Source organism: Antechinus flavipes, chromosome 4 (assembly GCF_016432865.1).
Source record: "Antechinus flavipes isolate AdamAnt ecotype Samford, QLD, Australia chromosome 4, AdamAnt_v2, whole genome shotgun sequence".
Classification (NCBI taxonomy): Eukaryota; Metazoa; Chordata; class Mammalia; order Dasyuromorphia; family Dasyuridae; genus Antechinus; species Antechinus flavipes.
In genome coordinates this window covers 27,426,719-27,447,156 of record NC_067401.1, presented here as the reverse complement: position 1 = coordinate 27,447,156, position 20,438 = coordinate 27,426,719, and the positions used below count along the sequence as shown (strand labels likewise).

General features: G+C 45.3%; 1 protein-coding gene across 2 annotated transcripts in view; it reads left to right on the top strand.

Moving 5' to 3' along the window:
* Positions 1-20,438, top strand: part of RPH3AL (rabphilin 3A like (without C2 domains)) — a 168,328-nt gene that overhangs the window by 37,110 nt on the left and 110,780 nt on the right. For both annotated transcript variants that reach the window (XM_051992203.1, XM_051992204.1), the window contains exons 3-4: positions 7,921-8,064; positions 11,395-11,524. In XM_051992203.1, coding sequence (XP_051848163.1) covers positions 7,921-8,064; positions 11,395-11,524 — 274 coding nt within the window. The remainder of the gene's footprint in view (positions 1-7,920; positions 8,065-11,394; positions 11,525-20,438) is intronic.

Sequence of the window (20,438 nt, the reverse complement as noted above, 5' to 3'; positions counted from 1 at the left end):
GTTAAATTTCCATTGCGAACATTTATATCTCATAAATCAGCAAATGCTGCAAAGTCAGGACTTGATTTATTGTTTTGTCATTGAAATGATAGAGAAAATCTTAGCAATGCAGTTTAAACTTAACCGTGTGTTCGGAGTTTAAAGCTAGTTGTTAAACATTAATTAGCTCCCCCCTGCCCTTGCCTGTTGGGAGTTGTCTGCATATGCAAATCAGCACCTGTTCTGTGATTTATTATCTTAGGAAGGTGCCGAGGTCCCATGGCCAGCATATGTTGGAGGTAGAGTTGGAACCCAGGTTAGGATTATGGTAGGTAGAACATTGAACCTCGAACTAGAAAGAACTGAGCTGGAATACTTTCTCAGGCAGTTACAAGGTGTGGGACTCTGGCACAGCCACTAAATCTTAGCCTTAGTTTTCTCCTTCATAAAAATGGTGGTGATAATAGCCCCTGCCTGGCAGGGTTATTATGAGGATTAAAGAAATAATATGTCTAAATCATTTTTGAAGCATTAAGCTTGAATTGTTTTTCAGTCATGTGGGAGCCTTCACGACCCCATTTGGGGTTTTCTTGGCAAAGCTACTGAAGGGGTTGGCCATTTCCTTCTCCGGCTCATTTTACAGAGGAAGAAACTGAGGCAAATGGGGTTAAGTGACTTGCCCAGGGTCGCATAGCTAATAAGTGGCAGAAAGATGAATGTTCCTGATTACAGATCTGGCCCTCTAGCCATTGCACCATCTACCTGCCCTGAAAGCATCAAAGTGCTATGTATGTTAGCTATTGTTATTTCTGACTCGGAGGTCAGTGCTCTATGTGATAACAGACTTTCTAATAATAATAATAACTAATTTTATTAAGTTTTAAGGTTTACAAACTACAAACATTATTTTATTTGAGCCTCTTGATGATCTTGTGAGGTGGATATTACCCTGCCCTTTTGACACATGAGGAAACTGAGACTTTGAGACCTTTCTAGGGTGGCGTGGCTGGTAAGTCTCAGAGTCAGTATTTAGACCCAGGTCTTTCTGATTCTAGACTCAGTGCTCAGTCCCTTGGGGACCTAGATCAAAACAGAAACAGTCAGACATGCCATAGTGTCCTAAAACTGAGAGAGAATGGGGGGAATTCTTAATTAGGCCCAGTGCCCGTGCCAGGGCCGGGCCACAGGGGACCGTGCCAGGGCTGGGCCGCAGGGGACCATGGCAGTGGAGCAGAGTCTTCAGTTGGCAGGGGCAGAAGTCCCAGAAAGTGTAGAAAGAAGAGAGAGGAAGCATTTCTGCACATCTCTGCAGCTGACTCGCATGTTGGCCCCCATCGCTCCCCCAGGATTGCTTCCTCAATGAAAATCCTTCAGTTCCGATGCACCCCCCCCCATCCCCAACCCCTACAGACTGCAGAAAATCCCAGGCTGGTTCTCATTTCCTTTCCTTTCTGCTTTCCTCTCATTCTTTTGTTCTCTCCCCCTTCTCTGTTTATTATGTTCTTTTCCTTACCTTTTTTCTCCTTGCTTTTGTCTTTTTCTTTTTTGTCTTTTTTCTCCCTCTTCTATTCTCTCTCTTCTATTTTCTCTTTCCTTCTTTTTTGTAGTAGTCTGTCTCTTTTCCCCATTCCTTCTTTATTCCCCCTTCTCTCCTACTTTCCTCCCTTCTCTCTCCCTCTCCTCTCTCTCTTCCCCTTCCCCGTTTTCTTCTTTTCCCCACTCCCTGTCTCTTCCTCCTCACTGCACTCTAAACAATATTCTATCCAACTTGTAGTGAAATAGGTCTCTTAAATGGCTTCTCTCCTTTTGAGCTCCTTGGAGGAGCATTTAGCTTTAGATTCTGCACAGAGTAGGTGCTTAATAAACTTTTTTTCATTCAGTTATTGTTTCATTTGCTCATTCTCCCCTTTCTTCTCTTCCTCCCTCCCTCTCTCCTCTCTTTTCCCCTCTGTTTAGATGGAGAGCTGGTGAAAGATCAGCACTGGCCACCTCCCTTGATCCAGAGCTGGAGCATCTCTCTTTCCCTTTCTCCCTCTCTTCCTCTGTCCCTCTCTCTTTCTCTCTCTGCCTTCCTCTCTCCCACCTCTTTCTTCTCCCCCTCTGTCTTCATTAATCATTCTCTCCCTTCCTCTTTTCCCTTCCCCCTTTTGTCCCCCTCCCTCCCTTCCCCCTTCATTCTTCTCCCGTCTGTCTTCTTTACTCCTTCTCTCCATCCCCTCTCTTTTTCTCTCTTTGTCTCTCTCTCCCTCCTTTCCCCCTCTCTCATTCCCCCCATTGTCTCCCTCCCTCCTTTCCTCTTCTCACTTTCCCCCTTTCTTTCTCTCCCTCCCTCTCCCTCTCTTTTTCTCTCTTTCTCTTACTGTGTGTCTCTCTCTCCTTCCCTCCCTCCTTTCCTCACTCTCTCCTTCCCCGCCCCCCACTCTCCTTCCTTCTCCTCCCCACCCCCATTCTCACTCCGCAACAGTGCAGAAAAGCCAGTGGCACTTTTTAGAGCTGCAAATGTCTTTTCATCTTTCTCTCCTGTGGCAGGCTTCCTGGTAGAGATGGAAAGTGGTCTCGGGCCATTAGCGCCTGGTGCTTCTGGGAGCTCCTTCTCCTCCTCCTTCCCGACATGGCTCCTCCAGCAGCCTCCCCTTCCCTGTTCACCCTAAACTCCCAGAGAAGCACTTATGGCCCCGGTTTTCCTTGTCATGGGGACACCTCTCAATTCTATTTAATTTAACAAATCTTTATGGAGCCCTCTGGACACGGTGCTAGAGGCTGGAGACACACAGACAAAAACGAGAGGGTCCCTGCCCTCCAGAACTAAGGTCTCTGGTCTAGAGGCTCTTTTTGATTTATTTGTGTTTAACCATAACTAAGTATCCTGTGCACAAGGTGCCGTATCCCTGGGGATACCAAGACGAAGGTAAAACAATCCCTACCCTCAGGAAGCTTACATTTTACTGTCTCATAAGACTTAGACACGAAAATACTGTAGAGGTGATCCACTTCAGCCCCATCCTTTTCCAGATGAGGTAGCTGAGGCTCAGAGAGGTCAGGCTGTTTGCTCAGGGCCACACAAGAAGCGTGGCCTCATGTAATACATTTCATTTGGGTATTTACTTAAAGGAATTGTGTTTTTAAAAGATGGAGCATTTATCAAATACTTAATCAGAAAAGACGTTTTTATTCATCCAACTAAAGAATAAGTACTTGAGGGCAGCTAGGTGGCTCAGTGGATAGAGCACCAGCCCTGAAGTCAGAAGGACCTGAGTTCAAATTTAGCCTCAGACACTTGAAGCTTCCTGGCTGTGTGACCCTGGGCAAGTTATTTAGCCCCACTTGCCTCAGCAAAAACAAACAAAGCCATATGAAGACTTCCCTGGTAGAATGAGTGGAGAGATGACGTGAAGGCGGCTGAAGCGGGCATCGTGGGCCACTTCGAGCCCAGGCAGAAAGGATTAGGGTCATCTCGGCCATCTTGAATTGTTGTCCCGCTACCGGACTTTGATGACTAGAAGGCAGATTTATTCTATTCTTCTCCCTTAAATCTGATCCATGTGCAAGTCAACATATCACCCCGTGGTGTCCCTGGTTCTCCAGGTAGTGAGTGGCTGGAATTTGAAGCGAGATCCTCGGACAGCTCGGGTGAGCTTTAGGCAGCTAGATGGAACAGTACGTAGAGTACTGGACTTGGAATCGAGAAGACCTGAGCTAGAATTCTGCCTCAGACACTAGTCATGTGACCCTGAGCCATTTATTCACTCTTAACTTCACTTTGCTCACCTGTAAAATGGGATTAATAATAGTACCTATCCCACAGGTTGGTTTTGAGGATCACATGAATTAACCTACATAAAACACTCACAAACCTTCACTTAAAGCATAAGATGCTCTCATACCTTCTTCATTTGTGTGTGTGTGATTTGTCTCCCAATGAGAGTCAGGATAAAGAAAATAACTGATCAACAAGTAGATGCTACTATATACCAGGCGTGGAGGACACAATGCAGGCAAAGCCTGACGTGAAATGGTCCCGGCCCTCAAGGAACTTGAATTCTTTTGGGGAGGAATTGGTGTGTGTGTGTGTGTGTGTGTGTGTGTGTGTGTGTGTGTGTGAGAGAGAGAGGGGGGGGGAGGGGACAGACAGATAGACAGACACAGAGAGACAGAGAGAGAGACAGATAGACAGACAGACACAGAGAGACAGAGAGACAGATAGACAGATACAGAGAGAGAGAGAGAGAGAGAGAGAGAGAGAGAGAAAGAAACAGAGAGAGAAACAGACAGACAGAGAGAGAGAGAGAGAAAGGAGAGAGACAGAGAGAGAGAGAGAAATAGAGAGAGACAAAGATACACACAGAGACAGAGAGAGACAGAGATACACACAGAGACAGAGAGACAGAGAGACAGATACAGAGAGACATACAGAGAGAGACACACACACAGAGACAAACATACACAGAGAGAGAGAGACATACAGAGAGAGACAGAGATAGAGACACAGAGAGAGACAGAGACAGACATACAGACAGAGAGACAGAGACAGAGAGAGAGAGAGAGGGAGACGGAGAGATGCAAGGTGATAGAGGGGATCCTGCCATCTGGGTGGGCTCAGATAAGAAGTCACAAGGAACTCAAGGTATCCCTTGAGCTTTAAGGAAAGGTAGAAGTTTTAGGGAGTCGAGATGAAGTAGGAAGGATATTCTAGCTTAGAGATGGCAGAGAGAATGGGGATAAGGGAAGAGCAAATGAGCTAGTTTGCACTACAGAGTGCACTGAAGGAAATAATGTGTAATGAGGCTAGAAATGGAGGTTGGGCTGGGCTGTGAAGGGCTTTAAATGCCAAACAGGGGAGTTTCTCCTAATGCACCGATGAGCCAGTGGTGTGTGCTGAATCATGGAGTGCCGTGGCTCTGCTAGATTCCCCTAAAGAATCCCCCACACAGCTGAGCGCAGGCTGGATTAGAGAGAAGAGTGACCTTAAGAAGGGAGGCTAGTCTAGGTAAAGGGTGACAAGGACCCGAGCTAGAGAGGAACGAGAGGAGGACAAATGCAAGAGATGTTGTAGATCTCTTGTAGAAGGAGAAACGGGATGCAGCATCTGACTGAGGGAAAGGGAGGCCCCCTCGTCACCAAACCCAGGGCTGGGGCCGTCCCCTCTCCCTTGTGTTATTCGAGAGTCCTCCCAACCGGTCTCCCTGCTTCCGGCCTCTCCATACCATCCTCCGCACAGCTACCAAATAACCTTCCCCGGGCACAGTTCTGTCTGTGGTACTAGTGGCCCTCGTGGCTCACTTTCACTTCTGGCTATTTATAAAGCCCTTCAGAATCTACTTCTGTCCTGTTTCCAGGTGGCTTATATACTGTGCTCCTTCATATACCCTGTGTCCAGGAGAACCAGCCGGGTTACTGGTCCGCTGCTGGTCTCCATGCTTTTACACAGACGCTCTCCTGTACCGGAAAGGCTCCTCTCTCCTCCTCTCTGCCTTTGGAAATCCCCAGCTTCCTGTCTCCTCCAGAAGGCTTTTCCCGAGTCCCTCCTCCCTTCTCTCCCCCTCCAGTTACTAGTGCTCAGAATTACTTTGGGTTTATTTTGTTTCTGTGCTGTATTTTTCTGTATACATATTGTTTCTGCCTTAACCCCCCTCCCTCCGTAGAATATAAGCTTCTCGAGGGGGAAAAACGACTTCAGTTTTGTCTCAGATGCCCACGGCCTAATAGACGACTCGCTACGGACCGGACAAGTAGACGGAAGCTCCTCGTAGGGACGGTTTCTGGTTTTTGTCATTGTGTCCAGTGCCAGCACAATTCTCGGGACAGACCAAGAGCTCAATAAGCATCGGGAGGATTGAATTGAAGTGATACCTTGCCAGGAGTGCTCAGATCATTTCTAGAACAACATCGAGGAAAATATTGATGCTGATCATACCAGCTGCTTTCAGTCCTTTGTGAGGACATTTTCCCCCCTTCCTCCCTCCTTCTTCCCTGCTTCTCCTGTGCCTCTAGCTCTGTGTGTCCCTTCAGATTTTCAAAGTGCTTCATATATTTTGAACTTACTTCATCTTCACTGACTTTTGTTATTAAAAAAGTGTTTACATTTTATACATATTTATAATTCTCTCACTCAGACCTACCAGACAAATGGAAAGAAAATATCTACAAACACCAAATCTTGCTTTTCTTTTTCATAAGCATGAGCTCCCATTGTTGTGCCACAGTTCTTTTTTATTATTCTGACTCAGTTTCCCTAATTATCCTGACTCAGTTTCCCTAATTGTTCTGTCTCAGTTTATAATTGTTCTGCTCAGTCCTCCAAAATCACCCCTCCCTCTTAATCATCAGAATATTTGATAAGGATAAAAGATCTTATATTTTGGAATATCAGAATGCCTCTCCCCATCCCAAGCTATCTGAATCTCAGATACCATCTTATCAAAATGCCTCTCCCCATCTCCGGGGTGTCTCCCCCCATTATGTCATCCCCATTTCCAGTGGCTCACCTCACCCTGTCAGAGTCCTGTTCCCTCTCTCAGCATCCTGACTCTGCCCCTGCCTCGGTCTATCCCATGTCTGAGCCCATGTATTTATGTCATTGAGAACTCACATTGTTTGCTGGATTCTTGGAGACCATTGTCTCATTCAGCCCTGGGACAGAACCATGGATCCATGTGGTCCCAGTAAATCTCTCCCTTTCAAATAAAATATTAAATACTCTCTAATCTCTATCTTGCCTCAGTTTCTCTGGCATTACACCATTTTCTTTCCTCTTTTTCCTTTCTCCTGTTCCTGCAGTTCCTTTCCCTCTGAACATGAAAAGGCTTCCCGTTGAGGTGGCTGGGTTCTTAGCCAGTTTGAATTGTGAGGTCTCATTTTTGTTGATGCTGAACTCGCCTGAGGTCACGTAGCAAGCTGTCGGTGTAGCCAGTGCCAGAATCCAACTGATGTTTTCATGGAAAAGAGTCTGTACAGTCTCCTTTGACCTTTGTCTTGGGGAACCCTGGTAATTCATTTCAACTCTACAGACCTCAATTTCCTCATCACTAAAAGGAGGACCTGGATCAGATGACCCTTAATCATGCTTTTAACTAGAAGTGGGGAACTGGGGGCTGCATTTCAGAAAGGCTATCGATCAGCTAGAGAGCAGTTGGCGGGGCCAGTCAGGGTGGGAAGGGCCTAGAGTCTCTAAGTATTTGAAAGACTGCCCTCGGAAGAAAGATTTGATTAGGTCTATATGGCTTCAGAGCAAACAATTAGGATCAGGGCAGGGAAGAGGCAAGCAGAGAATGGATGTCAGGAAAAAGCTTCCTACTATTAATTAGAGCATTTGAAAGCTGCCTGGGGAGGTAGTGAGATTCCCATCACTGAGGGTCTCCAAGCAAATGGATGGCTTCCTGTTGGGGATGATGTACAAGGGATTCTGATTCATGTGAGATGACCTCAGTTGTAGATGAACTCTGAGGGCCCTGCTAGCTGATATTCCTTGATTCTTTGATTTCTTGGGGAAGTGAAAGCATTGGAAGTAAAAGAACCTGAGTTCAAATTCTGTCTGTTCTTTACTCTCTATGTGACCTTGGATAAGTAATTTAATCTCTTTATCTCTCTGTAAAATAATGAGTTTGGAATAGATTCTGGGTCATCCTATAATTAGCCAGAGAGGGCTTTTAGTGGCCATTGATCCCAAGGCCCTCATTAGACTGAAAAGGAGATTCCCTAGGGTTATGTTGACAGCTGTGTCTGCCTCGAGATTCCCCACCTTACCTACCCACTCCCAGTCTCTTCAGTGATCCCTAAAGCTCCTTTGTGCTCGGTGAGTTACTTACCCAATTCTTCTTCCCCCATGAGCCACCTCAACAAACATCTCAAACTAATGCTTATTTGTTCTGAAACCGGGGAACGGCCCTGTGGGTGGATTCAAGATGGCGGCCTTGCCTGCATTTTCTCCTTTGTCATCTCCAGACTGCAGAGTGGCTGGTCAGTGCACACGTACCAGACGGACAAACAAAGGAAGAGCCAGAGCCTCAGTGCCGCGGAGGTGGAGGCCATCCTGGAGGTGATCCAGAGGGCTGAGAAAATGGACATCATGGAGCAGCAAAGAATTGGGTAAAAGCCATGGGCATCTGGGCCGGGTTTGGGGCTGGGACGGGGCTGCTAGCTAGGGTAGGAAAGGGAGATACCCGACCGAGAGCTGAGGGCCTGAATTCTGCCACCCTTTAGTCCTGGGACCTCTCGGGCTTAGGCTGCATAATGGTTAGAGCACAGGTCTTTGAGTTTGGAGAGTCGGCAAGAGCACATCCTGCTGCTAACACTCTCCTAACTGTGAGACAGGCAAGTCACTGCCTGGAATCTTTTTTTATTTAGTATTTTATTTTTCTCCAATTACACGTAAAAACAATTGTTAACATTTATTTTTAAAACTTTGAGCTCTAAATTTTCATCCTTCCTTCCCTCTCATTGAGAAGGGAAGCAACATGATGTAGCTTGTACATGTGTAGTTATGCAGAACATTTACTTACTATATAGGTTGTAAAAGTAAATGTAGACTAAAAAACTCCTCAAAAATAAAAGTTAAAAAAAAGGCATGATTCAATCTGTATTCAGAGAGCGTCGGTCTCTCTGGGGTTGGGAGCATTTTTCATTGCAAGTCCCTCAGAGTTGCCTTGGATCATTGTATTGCTGAGAGCAGCTTCCTGAGCTCTTAATAGCCTGCCGCAAGTCTCTCCCCATTTCAGCTCATCCCGCTCACTTGTCCAATGGTCATCTTAAAGTTCGGCTCTGACCTCATCATGTTCCCACCCAGTAAGCTCCAGGAGTCCCCGTAACCCCCGGGATCAAATATAAAATCCTCGTTTTGGTATTCATAGCCATCTGGAACCAGCCCCTCCCCCCTTCCCAGGCTTTTTCTACCTCAGATCCCCTTCCTCCAGTGCAGTCTCCCTCCAGCATCCCCAACTCGGGGTGTTCTCATTGCCCATCTTTGTGTGTGGAAGGCCCCTTAAGGAGACTGGTAGAAGAACCATGATAATAGCTGTTGCTTTTCAAAGTCACCGAGTACCTTCCTCTAACTTGAAGGGCTCCTATTTGCAGTAGAAAGAATGGGGGATTTGGGTTCAAGTCTCTACTCTGCCCTCTGTGATCTTGGGCAAGTCATAGGACATAAAATCTTAGATTATTATTAGATTATTATTATTAACAACCATGTTAAAGAATGCTTCAAATCGCTACTAAAAATATAAATGTAAAATCAAAACAGTCCTGAGATGTCACCCAGCAAATTGACAAAGATGATGAAAGAAGGCAATCGTCAGTCCTAGAGGAATTGTGGGAAAATGGACATACACTCATACATTGTCGGTAGAGCTGTGAAATGGTACAACCATTTTGAAAAGCAGTTTGAAATAATGTGAGTAAAATGTCCATATCCTTTGATCCAGAGAGTCCCTTACTAGGCAAGGAGGCTATTATAAGAGGAGAGTTTTTTATATTCTCTAAAATGTATAACGGCCTTTTTTGTAGTAGTAAGAAACTGGGAGCAAAGTAGATGTCCATTGGCTAGAGAATGGGTACATGAGTGTAATGGAATATTACTGTGCTGTCGGAAATGATGAAGGTGACGGATACGGAGACACCTGGGAAGCCTTATATGAACTGATGTGAAGTAAAGCAAGCAGAACTAAGATTGGAACAAAGTAAATGGCAAGACTGGCCACTCAACAATAAAATATGCAGGCCAGCTAGGTGGCGCAGTGGGTAGAGCACCAACCCTGAAGTCAGGAGGACATGAGTTCAAATCTGGCCTCATACACATAACACTTCCTGGCTGTGTGACCCTGGGCAAGTCACTTAACCCCAATTGCCTCAGCAAAAAATAAACAAGCAAAAAAAAAAAAAAACCAATAAAATATGAGTTTTGCAAATTACAAAGAACACATTAGGAACCAAAGCAGAGTTTTGAGAAGACACCTTCCCTATCCATGGCTTTGCAGAAGGGAGGTGTTCACAGGTGTGCAACGCTGAATATATTATCTGTCTTTTTTTGTTTTGATTGATTTTGCTGATTTCTTTTTCTTTTTAATTAAAAAAATCCAACATGGAATGGCTCTCTGGGAGTGGAAAAAGAGAAATACAGGTTAAAAACAAAAGCTATCAAGAGCTTTTATTTTTAAAAATAGAACTTGAAGGGAACCTCAGGGCCATCTAGCCCAGCCAGACATGAAATAAGGATTTGAACCCAAGTCCCCCAGTTCCAAATTTAAGTTCATTAGCCTCTCTGGGCTTCAGTTTCTTAATCTGTGAAATGAGGGCGTTGTATGGCTAGTTCCATAAAGTCCCTTCTAGTGATACATAATTTTATTCTCAGTAAATCCTTATTACAGATGGGGGAACTGAGGCATGAGAGGGAAAGCAACTTGTTCTGTGGTCCCGTAGTAAGTAGGACAAAGTAGGATTTGAATCGGGGTCTCTCCAGGTGAGACTTTTCTCCCCTTATGCCATCTTTCCCCTAAATGAGACTTCTTTTTGCAGAGGGAAGGCTTTTCTTAAGCTGCTCCCCTGGTTTTGGATGATTCTGTCATGGCTGAGGAGTCTTTGGCAAATTAGCTCCATGGAGCTTGTGGGGCTGGTTACACATCCAGTCTCTTTGCAGTGTCTATGACTCCTGGCACAGGAGTGCCAGTGCCAATCCTCCCTTAGTAAATACTTCTTGACTTGACCTGATGGATTTTGAAGGGGCATGGGCTCAGAACTGGCTTAGAACTGGAACTTGGAATTTAGAACTGAGACTGTAGACGTGGAGTTCTGTTTTTTCATTTTCCAGATGAGGAAACCGAGGCAAGGAAAGTAAAGTGACTTGCCCAATATCATATAGTGTGACGCTGAGTTAGGATTGGAACTTGGGTACTTCCATGCAGTGTTCTTTCTTGGAAATAGATGTCATCCTATTGAGGACACTTCCTTTACCAGGCTACCAGTATTATCTTTCCTGTTTATAGTCTCTTAATCTTGTTCAGGACACAGAGCTTAAAGTGACTTGTCCAGGAACATAGAGTCAGTATGTGGCAGAGGTAAGACTTGAAAAGGCCTTAAGGCTTGTTCTCTGTTCAGTCTATAAGGCTAACTCCCACCTTAAAGGAAAAAAGGGAGAACAGTGGGATTATAGAAAGTAGAGTAGTGGGAGCCTTCTCCGTTCTTCTTGGTTGTTTGGGGTAAAGACCATTTTGGTCTCACTACCCGTCTCTTCCCCTCCACTCATCCCTTCCTCAGTGCCGTTGCTGGGGCTGCCTTTCCGGGCCACTCTCCCTTTGAAGATGAGTCTGGGTCCCGAGCCCAGGGTGTGGGGACCTGGCTTCTCTGGGCAGTAGGGGGGTGGCGTGGCGGGTGGGTTCCCACAGAGACCCCGTCCCTCCTGGTTCTCTAACTGTCCTTGTACTGCAGGAAACTGGTCGAGCGGCTGGAGAACATGAGGAAGAATGTGATGGGCAACGGTCTCTCCCAGTGCTTCCTGTGTGGGGAGCCCCTGGGCCTCCTGGGCAGCTCCTCCGTCCTCTGCCAGGACTGTAAGAAGGTAAGGCAGAGGCACGTGGTCAGTGCACACCGAGGGATGGGTACGAGTTGGCCGATACCTATTCCCACCTCCCCAGAACCTTTTTGGAGAAAGGGGTGACTCCTGTGGGGGACAGCCTGTATATATCTACTTATAGAAAGAGGCTGGGAGATCCCAGGGAGAGACTAATAAATATGTAGTTAAAAAGACCTGAATTCAAATCCTGCCTCAGACACTTATTAGATGTGAGATTTTGGACAAATCAGTTAAACCTCTCCCACCCTCGGTTTCTTCATCTGGAAAAAGGGAGAACAGCAACAGTAGCTGTCTCCTAGGTTATGAGAATCAAAAGAAATAAAGCACTTTGCCACTCTGAATCATTATATAAATGTTATAACAGCCATTCTTTCTCCCCCATTAGAATATAAGCTTCTTGAGGGCAGGTGCTATTTTGTCTTTTTATTATATCCTCATTGCTTAGTACAGTGGCTGGGGCATCATGAGTGCTTAATGAATGCTTCTTGATTAAGAGAAAGAGGGGGTGGGAGGAGAAAGGGAGAAAGACAGCAGAGACAGAGATAGAGAAGAGAGAGGAGAGACAGAGACAGAGGTGCCTGGGTTAGGCAGAGAAGCAAGCGCCCACCTCGGTGGGAAAGGTTTGGTTTGGCCAGAGCGGGGATTGCGTTTCCGGGTGGCTGCTGGCTGAGTGCCATGGGGCGGGGGAGGAGGGGAGGGAGAGGAGGCTATTGATGACTAGCTCAGCATGGGCCGTGCTCCTGAGCTGGGTGTTTCTCTCTAGTCTCCCCTTCCCCTTTTATTCAGGGTTCTGGGAACTCAGAGTGAACAGGCGTTATAGAATCCCAGGGTCAGAGAATTGGAAGATAGTAGAGATTCAAAAGCCCCATTTAGGGGGCAACCATGGGAACTTGACCAACAGTAGGGCACCAGAGGCGTCTCCCGGATGGCCGAGTCTGGTAGATTTGTTTAGAAATGGAAGGGTTTACGAGAACGACCCAGGGTCTGGTCACTGCCCCCGGTTGTCCTTAAGGAGCATGTCCTTCTTTATCAAGGCAGGCAAACTGGTATGGACGGTCTTTACTGAGTCATAGGAGGCTACAAGAATTGGGCAGTTGGCATTTTAGCGTGACGCTTTCCTTCCTAGAAAGGCCCACTTAAGTGACTGGAATCCCGTACCCGAAGCTTGTCGTTCTTTATAAGCTGACATGACAAGCGTCCGACAAATACAAACATGAGTTTATCAGTTACTTGACAAATGCAAGATGACAAATACAAGCCTCCCAATATCCTTGACAGTTCTGTAAATAAGCCTCTCTGGAAGTGCAGCACAGACAGAGCTGCTGCCTACAGCCACCCTGACGCTGTTCCAGGGAAATTAGAGAACAGAGGTCATCGTATCATGCTTGAAACCTCCAAACGTGGAGATCCTCCTCCTCCTCATGGCTGGCATTCACAAAGCAATATGAGGTCTGCAGAGGCCTTTACAAATATCATTTCATTTGATTCCCACAATAACCCTAGTAAGTGCTATGATGATTTCCATTTTACAGATGGGGAAACTGAGGCAAATGGAGGCTAAGTGATTTAACTTTTGTTTGTTTCAGTTTCTTCATCTGTAAAATGAACATCATAATGGCACCCACTTCCAGGGTGATTGTGAGGTTCAAATGAGATATTTGTAAAACTCTTTGCTCAAATATAAAATTATCAATACCATAATAATCATATCTACTCTCCCGGGTTGTCTTTAGAGATAAAATGAGATTTACAAAGTGCTTCGTAAATTTTGAAATTCTACCCAATACTATCTATAATATGTGTGAATATATATATATGTATATATATATATATATATGACACATTTAAAACCCACCATTGAAAAGATGAGGAAACGAGATACTAACAAAAAGGAAGAGGAAGCAGCATCTGAGTATCAATGGTTCGTAATTTTTTCTTTTTTGTGAACCAAATGGCAGAACCAAATTTTTTTTCTTTATTAAAACTTTATTTTCAAAACATATGCGGGGACAATCAGCATTAGCCCTTGCAAAACCTTGTGTTCCAATTCCCCCCCTTCCCCCACGCCCTCCCCAGATGGCAAGTAGTCCAACACATGCTAAACATGATGGCAGTATATGTTAAATCCGATATATGCATACATATTTATATAATTATCGTGCTGCACAAAAAATCAAATCAAAGTACTAAAAAAAAGAGAAGCAAAATAAAATGCAAGCAAACAACAACAAAAAGTGAAAATGCTACGTTGGGGTTGTAATTTTTTTTACTCCATTGGGAGCAAAGGGCTCAGAACTACTTAAGCTCGGGATGCTTCTCGAACTTTGTTTTCCCATGGTTGTGCAGTCTTATTCACAGGAGCAGAGAATTGCTAAGGAGGAGAATCTCCATCCCTACTCTTCTCCCTGGGGTGGTGGGGACGGGGGAGGAGAAAACAAAGCACATCTCCCACCCCTCTTTCCTTTTTCCTTGATTTGTAAAGGCCAGAGTTTGTTGGTGTAATAGAACAGGTCTTACCTTCTGAGTTCTGCAGTGAATGATGGGTGGGTATGGGTCCTTGGCAGGTAAGGGGCAAACATGGCTGCTCCCCTGAGGAGGATGGCCTGCGTGAACACTGTGGAAAGATTGTTACCTCAGGTGCTGCAGGTAAGAGGTCTGTGGGATGCAAGTGCCTACATTTGCACTCAGGTTCTCCCCTCAACACCTTGTGGTATTGCCGTGCCCAAGTGTGGGATCTTTTTTCAAGCAATTCCATTGGAACTGCCCACAGAGGGACGTGGAGCAGGGAGAGTGACTCCTCAGAGAGCAGAAGCAAATGAGGGACATTTGCAGCTCCTGCTTTGCAAGAGGAAAGAAAGGAAGGAAGGAAGGAAGGAAAGAGGGAGGGAAGGAGAGAGGGGAGAGAAGGAGGAAAGAAGAAAGGAAGAAGACTTCATGGAAACCCTCTGTGCATAGACAGTTCTGCACTAGGTGCTTCTTGAATTGAGCCAATAGGAAGAATTCATAATGAATCATCTTACTCAGAACTTTTTCTTAACAGGGATTAGGGGAAAAGAGAGAGAGAGAGAGGAAAAAGGACAACTAGGCCTGATTTCGTTGGTACAGAGAGTTCCCAGTTAGGCAGTATCCTCTCTCAAGGCAGATCAGTGCCATCTCTACATCTTTTGATCTGAGAGAGCCGGCTTACCGAGAAGTGACTTACCTGGAATCACACAGACTGTATGTATCTGGGGAGCTTTGAACCCAGGTTTTTCTGACTTTCATTTCAACAAAGGCTTTTATGGTTATCTAAGTATGACACATAGTAGTACCAGCTGGGGCTGCTAACGTAGCTGAAAGTGTCTGGAGATCTGTGCTCAAATCTTGCCTTACACTCTTACTAGCAGTGTGATTCTGGACAAGTCATTTCTCTCCATCTCCGATCTTTCCTTTATAAAATCAGGATAGTGGCTTGAGACGTACAAGTTCTAAATCAATCCTCCTATGATTTGCTTCTACAATATCATAGTGGATATAGTTCTCTCTCTCTCTTTTTTTTTTTTTTTTGACACTCTTCCCCCAATTCTCCCTGTGTTCCCAGGGAGGAATTTGTGAATGGTAAGAGAGTGTTTAAAAAAAAAAAAGAACTATATTCCCTATGATACCTTAATGGCAAATCATAGAGGGGCTGATTCTGTGCCAGAGGGACATCACCATATATGAGAAGGATGCAGAGAAGGAATCCACTAGAGGGAGCATGGGAAACAGATATGGGCCGTAGTTTCCCTCCTCGGGGTCGGGGTACCTGGCCTTGGTGGGAGAGCAAAGACCGTCCTCAGCCATCAGTGGCTCATGATTCTTGGGTGGAATTGGCTCACCTTTCAGCCCTACTCTGTAACTGTGCCCATTGGTGCCCGCTCTGCATAGGCTTGTTACTTCTGGGCTGCAACAGGGAGGGAGGGAGCTTGCGGTGTGCTGATTGCTCAGGAGTTGAATCAGCCGGCTTTCATGTCTAATTTGGAGCCCAGATGGGTGGGAGATCCGGTGGCTGAGGCTTTACAAAGCCGCTTGTCTGGGGTTGCCCCATAGCACACAGAGAGAACCGGATTTCCTCAGTCTCCTCAAAAGGAATGCATTCCAACCTGTCTGGGAGGCATCTGGGAGGATGCCGGGCTTAAGCGATACCCATGTGCATGTAGGGCTGCTGGAGAGAGCGTGGCGGCTTCTGGGCAGAGAAGTGATGATCTGTCTGGGCTCCACGTCCATGGGGTGGCGGGACGTGGTCTGTCTGGGGCTCTGCTCTCCAAAGGCTGGAAGGGAAGTCCTCTAGTGTGCTGGGCTCTTCCGGCTCAGTCCCATAAAAAGCAACAGGGTCCTAGACTAATACTAGTCTAGTCCCCAGCAAGGTTCCGGGCCCTATTTCCACCCAGTATCTCCCCTATTTCCAGAAAGTCATTAGAGAGGCAGTTGTTGTAGTCGATTGAGGCTCTTGGTCAGAAAAACATGGCTTCCTATTTTGATCCTGATACTTAGTAGCTGTGGGTGGCAGACACTATCCCTCTCTGACACTAATTTTCTAGGATTAAGATACTGTATATCATTGGACTGCTTGCTGTCTAGGAGACAGAGTGAGGGGAAGGGAGGGAGAAAAAGTTTGGAACACGAGGTTTTGCAAGGGCCAATGTTGAAAACTCTCTTGCAAATATTTTGAAAATAAAAAGTTATTATTTAAAAAATAAAAATGCTGCCTACAAAAAAGATCCTGTATATCACTCTTCTTCTTGCAGTTTCTCTACTGCTAGACCAGGCACCGCTCACAGTCAGTGCTTAATTAATGCTTGTTGTGGTGATTCAACCATTTCATTTGTGTCTAATTCTTCATGACCTATTTGAGGTTTTCTTGGCAAAGACACGGGAGTGGTTTGCCACTTCCTTCCCCAGCTCATTTTACAGATGAGGAAACTGAGACAAACAGGACTGAGTGACTTTTTCAGGGTCACACAGCTAGCTGGTAACTTGTTTGAGGCCACATTTGAACTCAGGCCTTCCAGGACCAGTGCTCTATCTACTGTATTTCCTAGCTGCCCGGTGCTAGATTGCTTGCTTGGAAAATAGAGATAATAAAAACTGCAGATGATTGTGGGGCTAAAAAGGGCCGATATCTGTAAGTTCCTTTGCCAGCTCTAAGATACTTTTTTTGAAAATGTCAGCGTGTTTATTCTAATAGAGGCTCTGTAGCAGAGGAGATAGTGGCTGACTGTGAAATCAGGAGGACCTGGATTCAAGTCCAGCCTCAGACACTTGGCTAAATGACCTTGGACAAATGCCTTTGTTTCCCCATCTCTAAAACAAGAAGGCTGACCTCCTGTGATCCAGAGAAATACAGGATCCTCTCACTGCCCTAGGCAGATCTCAGTCTCGGAATCAAGGGTGACTTTCCCATCTGCATGAGTTGGAAGTTTCCCTATGTGCTGAAATCCCCAACCTGGAGCACTGTTATCAGTGTTGTCGTCAGCCCTCCCTTGCCCCAGAGGAAGTTTGCATTGGCTAAAGTTACTGAGGCACGGAGAGCCCCCACTGGTAACCTGACTCAGTGATCTCTGTAATTGGGCTGAAACCCCGGATTTCTCTTTCTTCCTAGGGCCTCATCTAGGTTATAGGGGAGCCCCTAAGCCAAGGGAAAGGGCTGTCATGGCTGAACCTTCCCTGCTGGAGGAATTTTACCTGTCTGAAATTAAGGTTTGACCCTGGAAGCTCTTCTCTCTCCACTAATGCAGGTCTGCAATTTATAGTCTCAGAGGTTACCTGGGACACAGAGGTCAAAGAATAATAATAATAATAGCAAGGATTACAAAGCACTTTGCATTTAACTCATTTGGTCCTCACAACTCTGGAAGATAGTTACTATTAGCCCCATTTTATAATTGGGGAAACTGAGACTATATTCCCAGTTAAGTGACTTGCTTAGGGTTATACAGGCCTGCACTCTATCCACTATATCACCCAGCTTCCAGTCCAGCCTTAGGCTAATGACTTGGCCAAAGTCACATAAGTAGTAGGACTTTCTGAATTCTGGTCTTCTTGTTTTGAGGTCGGTTCTCTCTCCTCATGTGGATGAGGGCCAAGAAAGCTCCTGAGACTCGGAACACTTCGGCTATGTGTTCTGAGGACTGCTTTGTGTGGGGAGCCCAGGAAGTGTTTTGCAAACTGACTTCCTAGAAGCCCTGAGCATCCTGCCCCACTTTTCTTCCCAGAAGACTTTTCTTTAGAAAATTATAGATTTCAGATAAGGGCTGTTTTTCCAATAACAGCACGTGGGCCTGGCCTCAGGCAAAGATCATAGTCATTCAGGGAATGGACACAGGAAACGATCTGCTCTTTCATGAAAACCGATATCCCCGTGATGGGACCACAAGGTTAGAAGCCGGTCTCGTCCTCTCGTTTTACTCAGTGTGTCTGACTCTTCTTGGCAAAGTTACTGGAATGGCTTGCCATTTCCTTCTCCGGCTCATTTTTACAAAAGAGGAAACTGAGGCAAGATAGGATTAAGGGGCTTGTCCAGTATCACTCAGCTGAGGCCAGATTTGAACTAGGTCTTCCTGAGTCCAGGCCCTGCATGAAAAATGTTTAATAAATGTTTGTTGAATTTGATTTAAATGAAAGGAGAAAAATATCAGCGGCCTTAAAGGAACTTGCTTTTCAGTATGCACTCCCAAAATAGAACGAGAGAGGTTTTTTCTTCTGTCTTGATTTGGTGGCTGATGGATATGGGAGCACTTAGGTCCCCCCTTTGACCCCCACACGCTAATCCCTCGCTGCTGGGCTCTTTCGGCTCGGTCTGATAAAAAGCAACAGGGTCCTAGACTAATAGTTCTTTATCTGAGCTGTGCCTGAATCTCTTTCTGGGCCTAATTCAGATTGCCTGGTGCCCTGATTTGTTCCTTATTATGAAGGCAGATTTTATTTCCTAAATTCTCAGACAAAAAAAAGATGCTATAAGTCATCTGCTTTGCAGGGACCTGTCTGCTGGCGGAGGCAGGAGCTGTTGGGCTCGGCTGAGCAAATACAGTGTCAGGTGATTTTCTTGCCATGCTGTATTCTTCCCTTTGGGGTGCCTGCTGCCACAGAGGCGGATGGGGAGAGAAGGCTTTCTGTCAAGCTACCTCTTTCTACCTCCTTCTTCTAGATGAGGGCCCTTAGGGAAGAGTCATACATGGAGTCCCAGAAAGTCAGCAACATGAAGCAATCTATCCACCAAGAAGGGTTTGTTTAAAAAGCCTACTGTGTGCTGGTTGCTGGGAATAGAAATACAAGAGAAACATATCATGAGTGGGAGATCGGGAAGGAGTAGATTTTAAAAAACACCCAACATTTTCTAAGCACTTACTGTATACCATGCACTGTGCTTAGAACTGGAGATACAAACATTTTAATAGTGGTAGTACCAAGATGAGGGAGTAGGAGCCATGGAAGGAAATCCCAATGATTGGGAGGAGAGGGTAGAAACCTTAATATATAGTCTACACTGATACAGTGTCAGGTGATATGGAAACTATAGTAGCTGACATTTGTAGAGCACATTTATATAAGGCAGCTAGGTGGTGCTGTGGAGAGAGCACCCATTCAAATGTGATCCCGGACAAGGCACTTTTCCCTGTTTACCTCAGTTTCCTCAGATGTAAAATGAGCTGGAGAAGGAAATGGCAAACTAGTCCAGTACCTTTGCCAAGAAAACCCCAAATCAGGTGACAAAAACTCAGACCTGACCGAACTAAAACAACAACCTCTAGCACATAATAAGCTCTCTGAAGTATTTTAAAAACAGAAGCAGCAGGATGTAGTGTAGAGAGCAGAGCTCAGAGCGAGGAAATCTCAGTTTCAGATGCTTCATTTGCCTCCAAGGATGCTGGAGAACTCTAGGAGACTTCACGGATAGAAGGAGTTTCCTCATCTGAGAGCTCCCTAAACCGATGAAATCCTCTCTCTATCCTTACTCCTTATACAAATAAAGAAACTGAAAGGAATTCAGCCTCCGATTAAGAGAGTACCATGTATGGATTTTCCTCCCAATTTTTCCATTGTAAAATTTTTACAGAGAATCATTTTCTCTGAAAGAGCAAGAACAGAAATACATTGGTCCCAGCTCCCCCACAACCTGGAGACCATTCTGCCCTCTGCCACCTGTGTCCTCAGGGAGAACCGGCTTCACCTTAGCATCCCGCCACAGTTGCTTCCAAATGAGGCGTGGCCAATGGAGGGTGACACATAAGAGAAGCAGGGAAGTGTTTTCACCCAGAACATTTTGGTTTCTCATTTGAAGGGTGAAGGAATGGAGTCAATTGACTCCAGATTCCTAATCCCTGTGGGGAAAATCCAATATGTTTTGTTAGCTCAGACAGACATGGCTTTCCCTCTGACATGGGAAGCTAGTTTTTCTTTTTCTTTTTTTTTTAATTGTTTTTTGGGGGGCAACTAGATAGTATAGTGGATAGAATACCGATTCTGGAGTCAAGAGTTCAAATCCAGCCTTAAAATGTGTGTTTTGGGCAAGTCACTTAATCCCAATTATCTCATCCCCCCAAAAAAATTATTTTGGAGTTGAGAAAGGCCTTTTTGCAAGTATCAAGATAGGTGACAACCGATGATATTTGTTTGTTAAGTAAAAATACTATACGTTTGGAAGTTTGGAAGAATGTAAATGTCCAGATTTGTTTCTGAAATGCTTCTGATATACTTTTCCTAAGATTTATAAGGGAAGGCAGTGGGAAAAGCATTAAGAAAGAGCAATGGTTATTCTCTAAAAGTCACTAGAGAGCTCATTAGAGTTAGGAGTTACGGACTTTGTCAAAAACATGCAGATTGATTTTCTAGAGACAGCAAATGTTTAGACGGGGGGGAGAACTGAGGGAAAATTTGAATG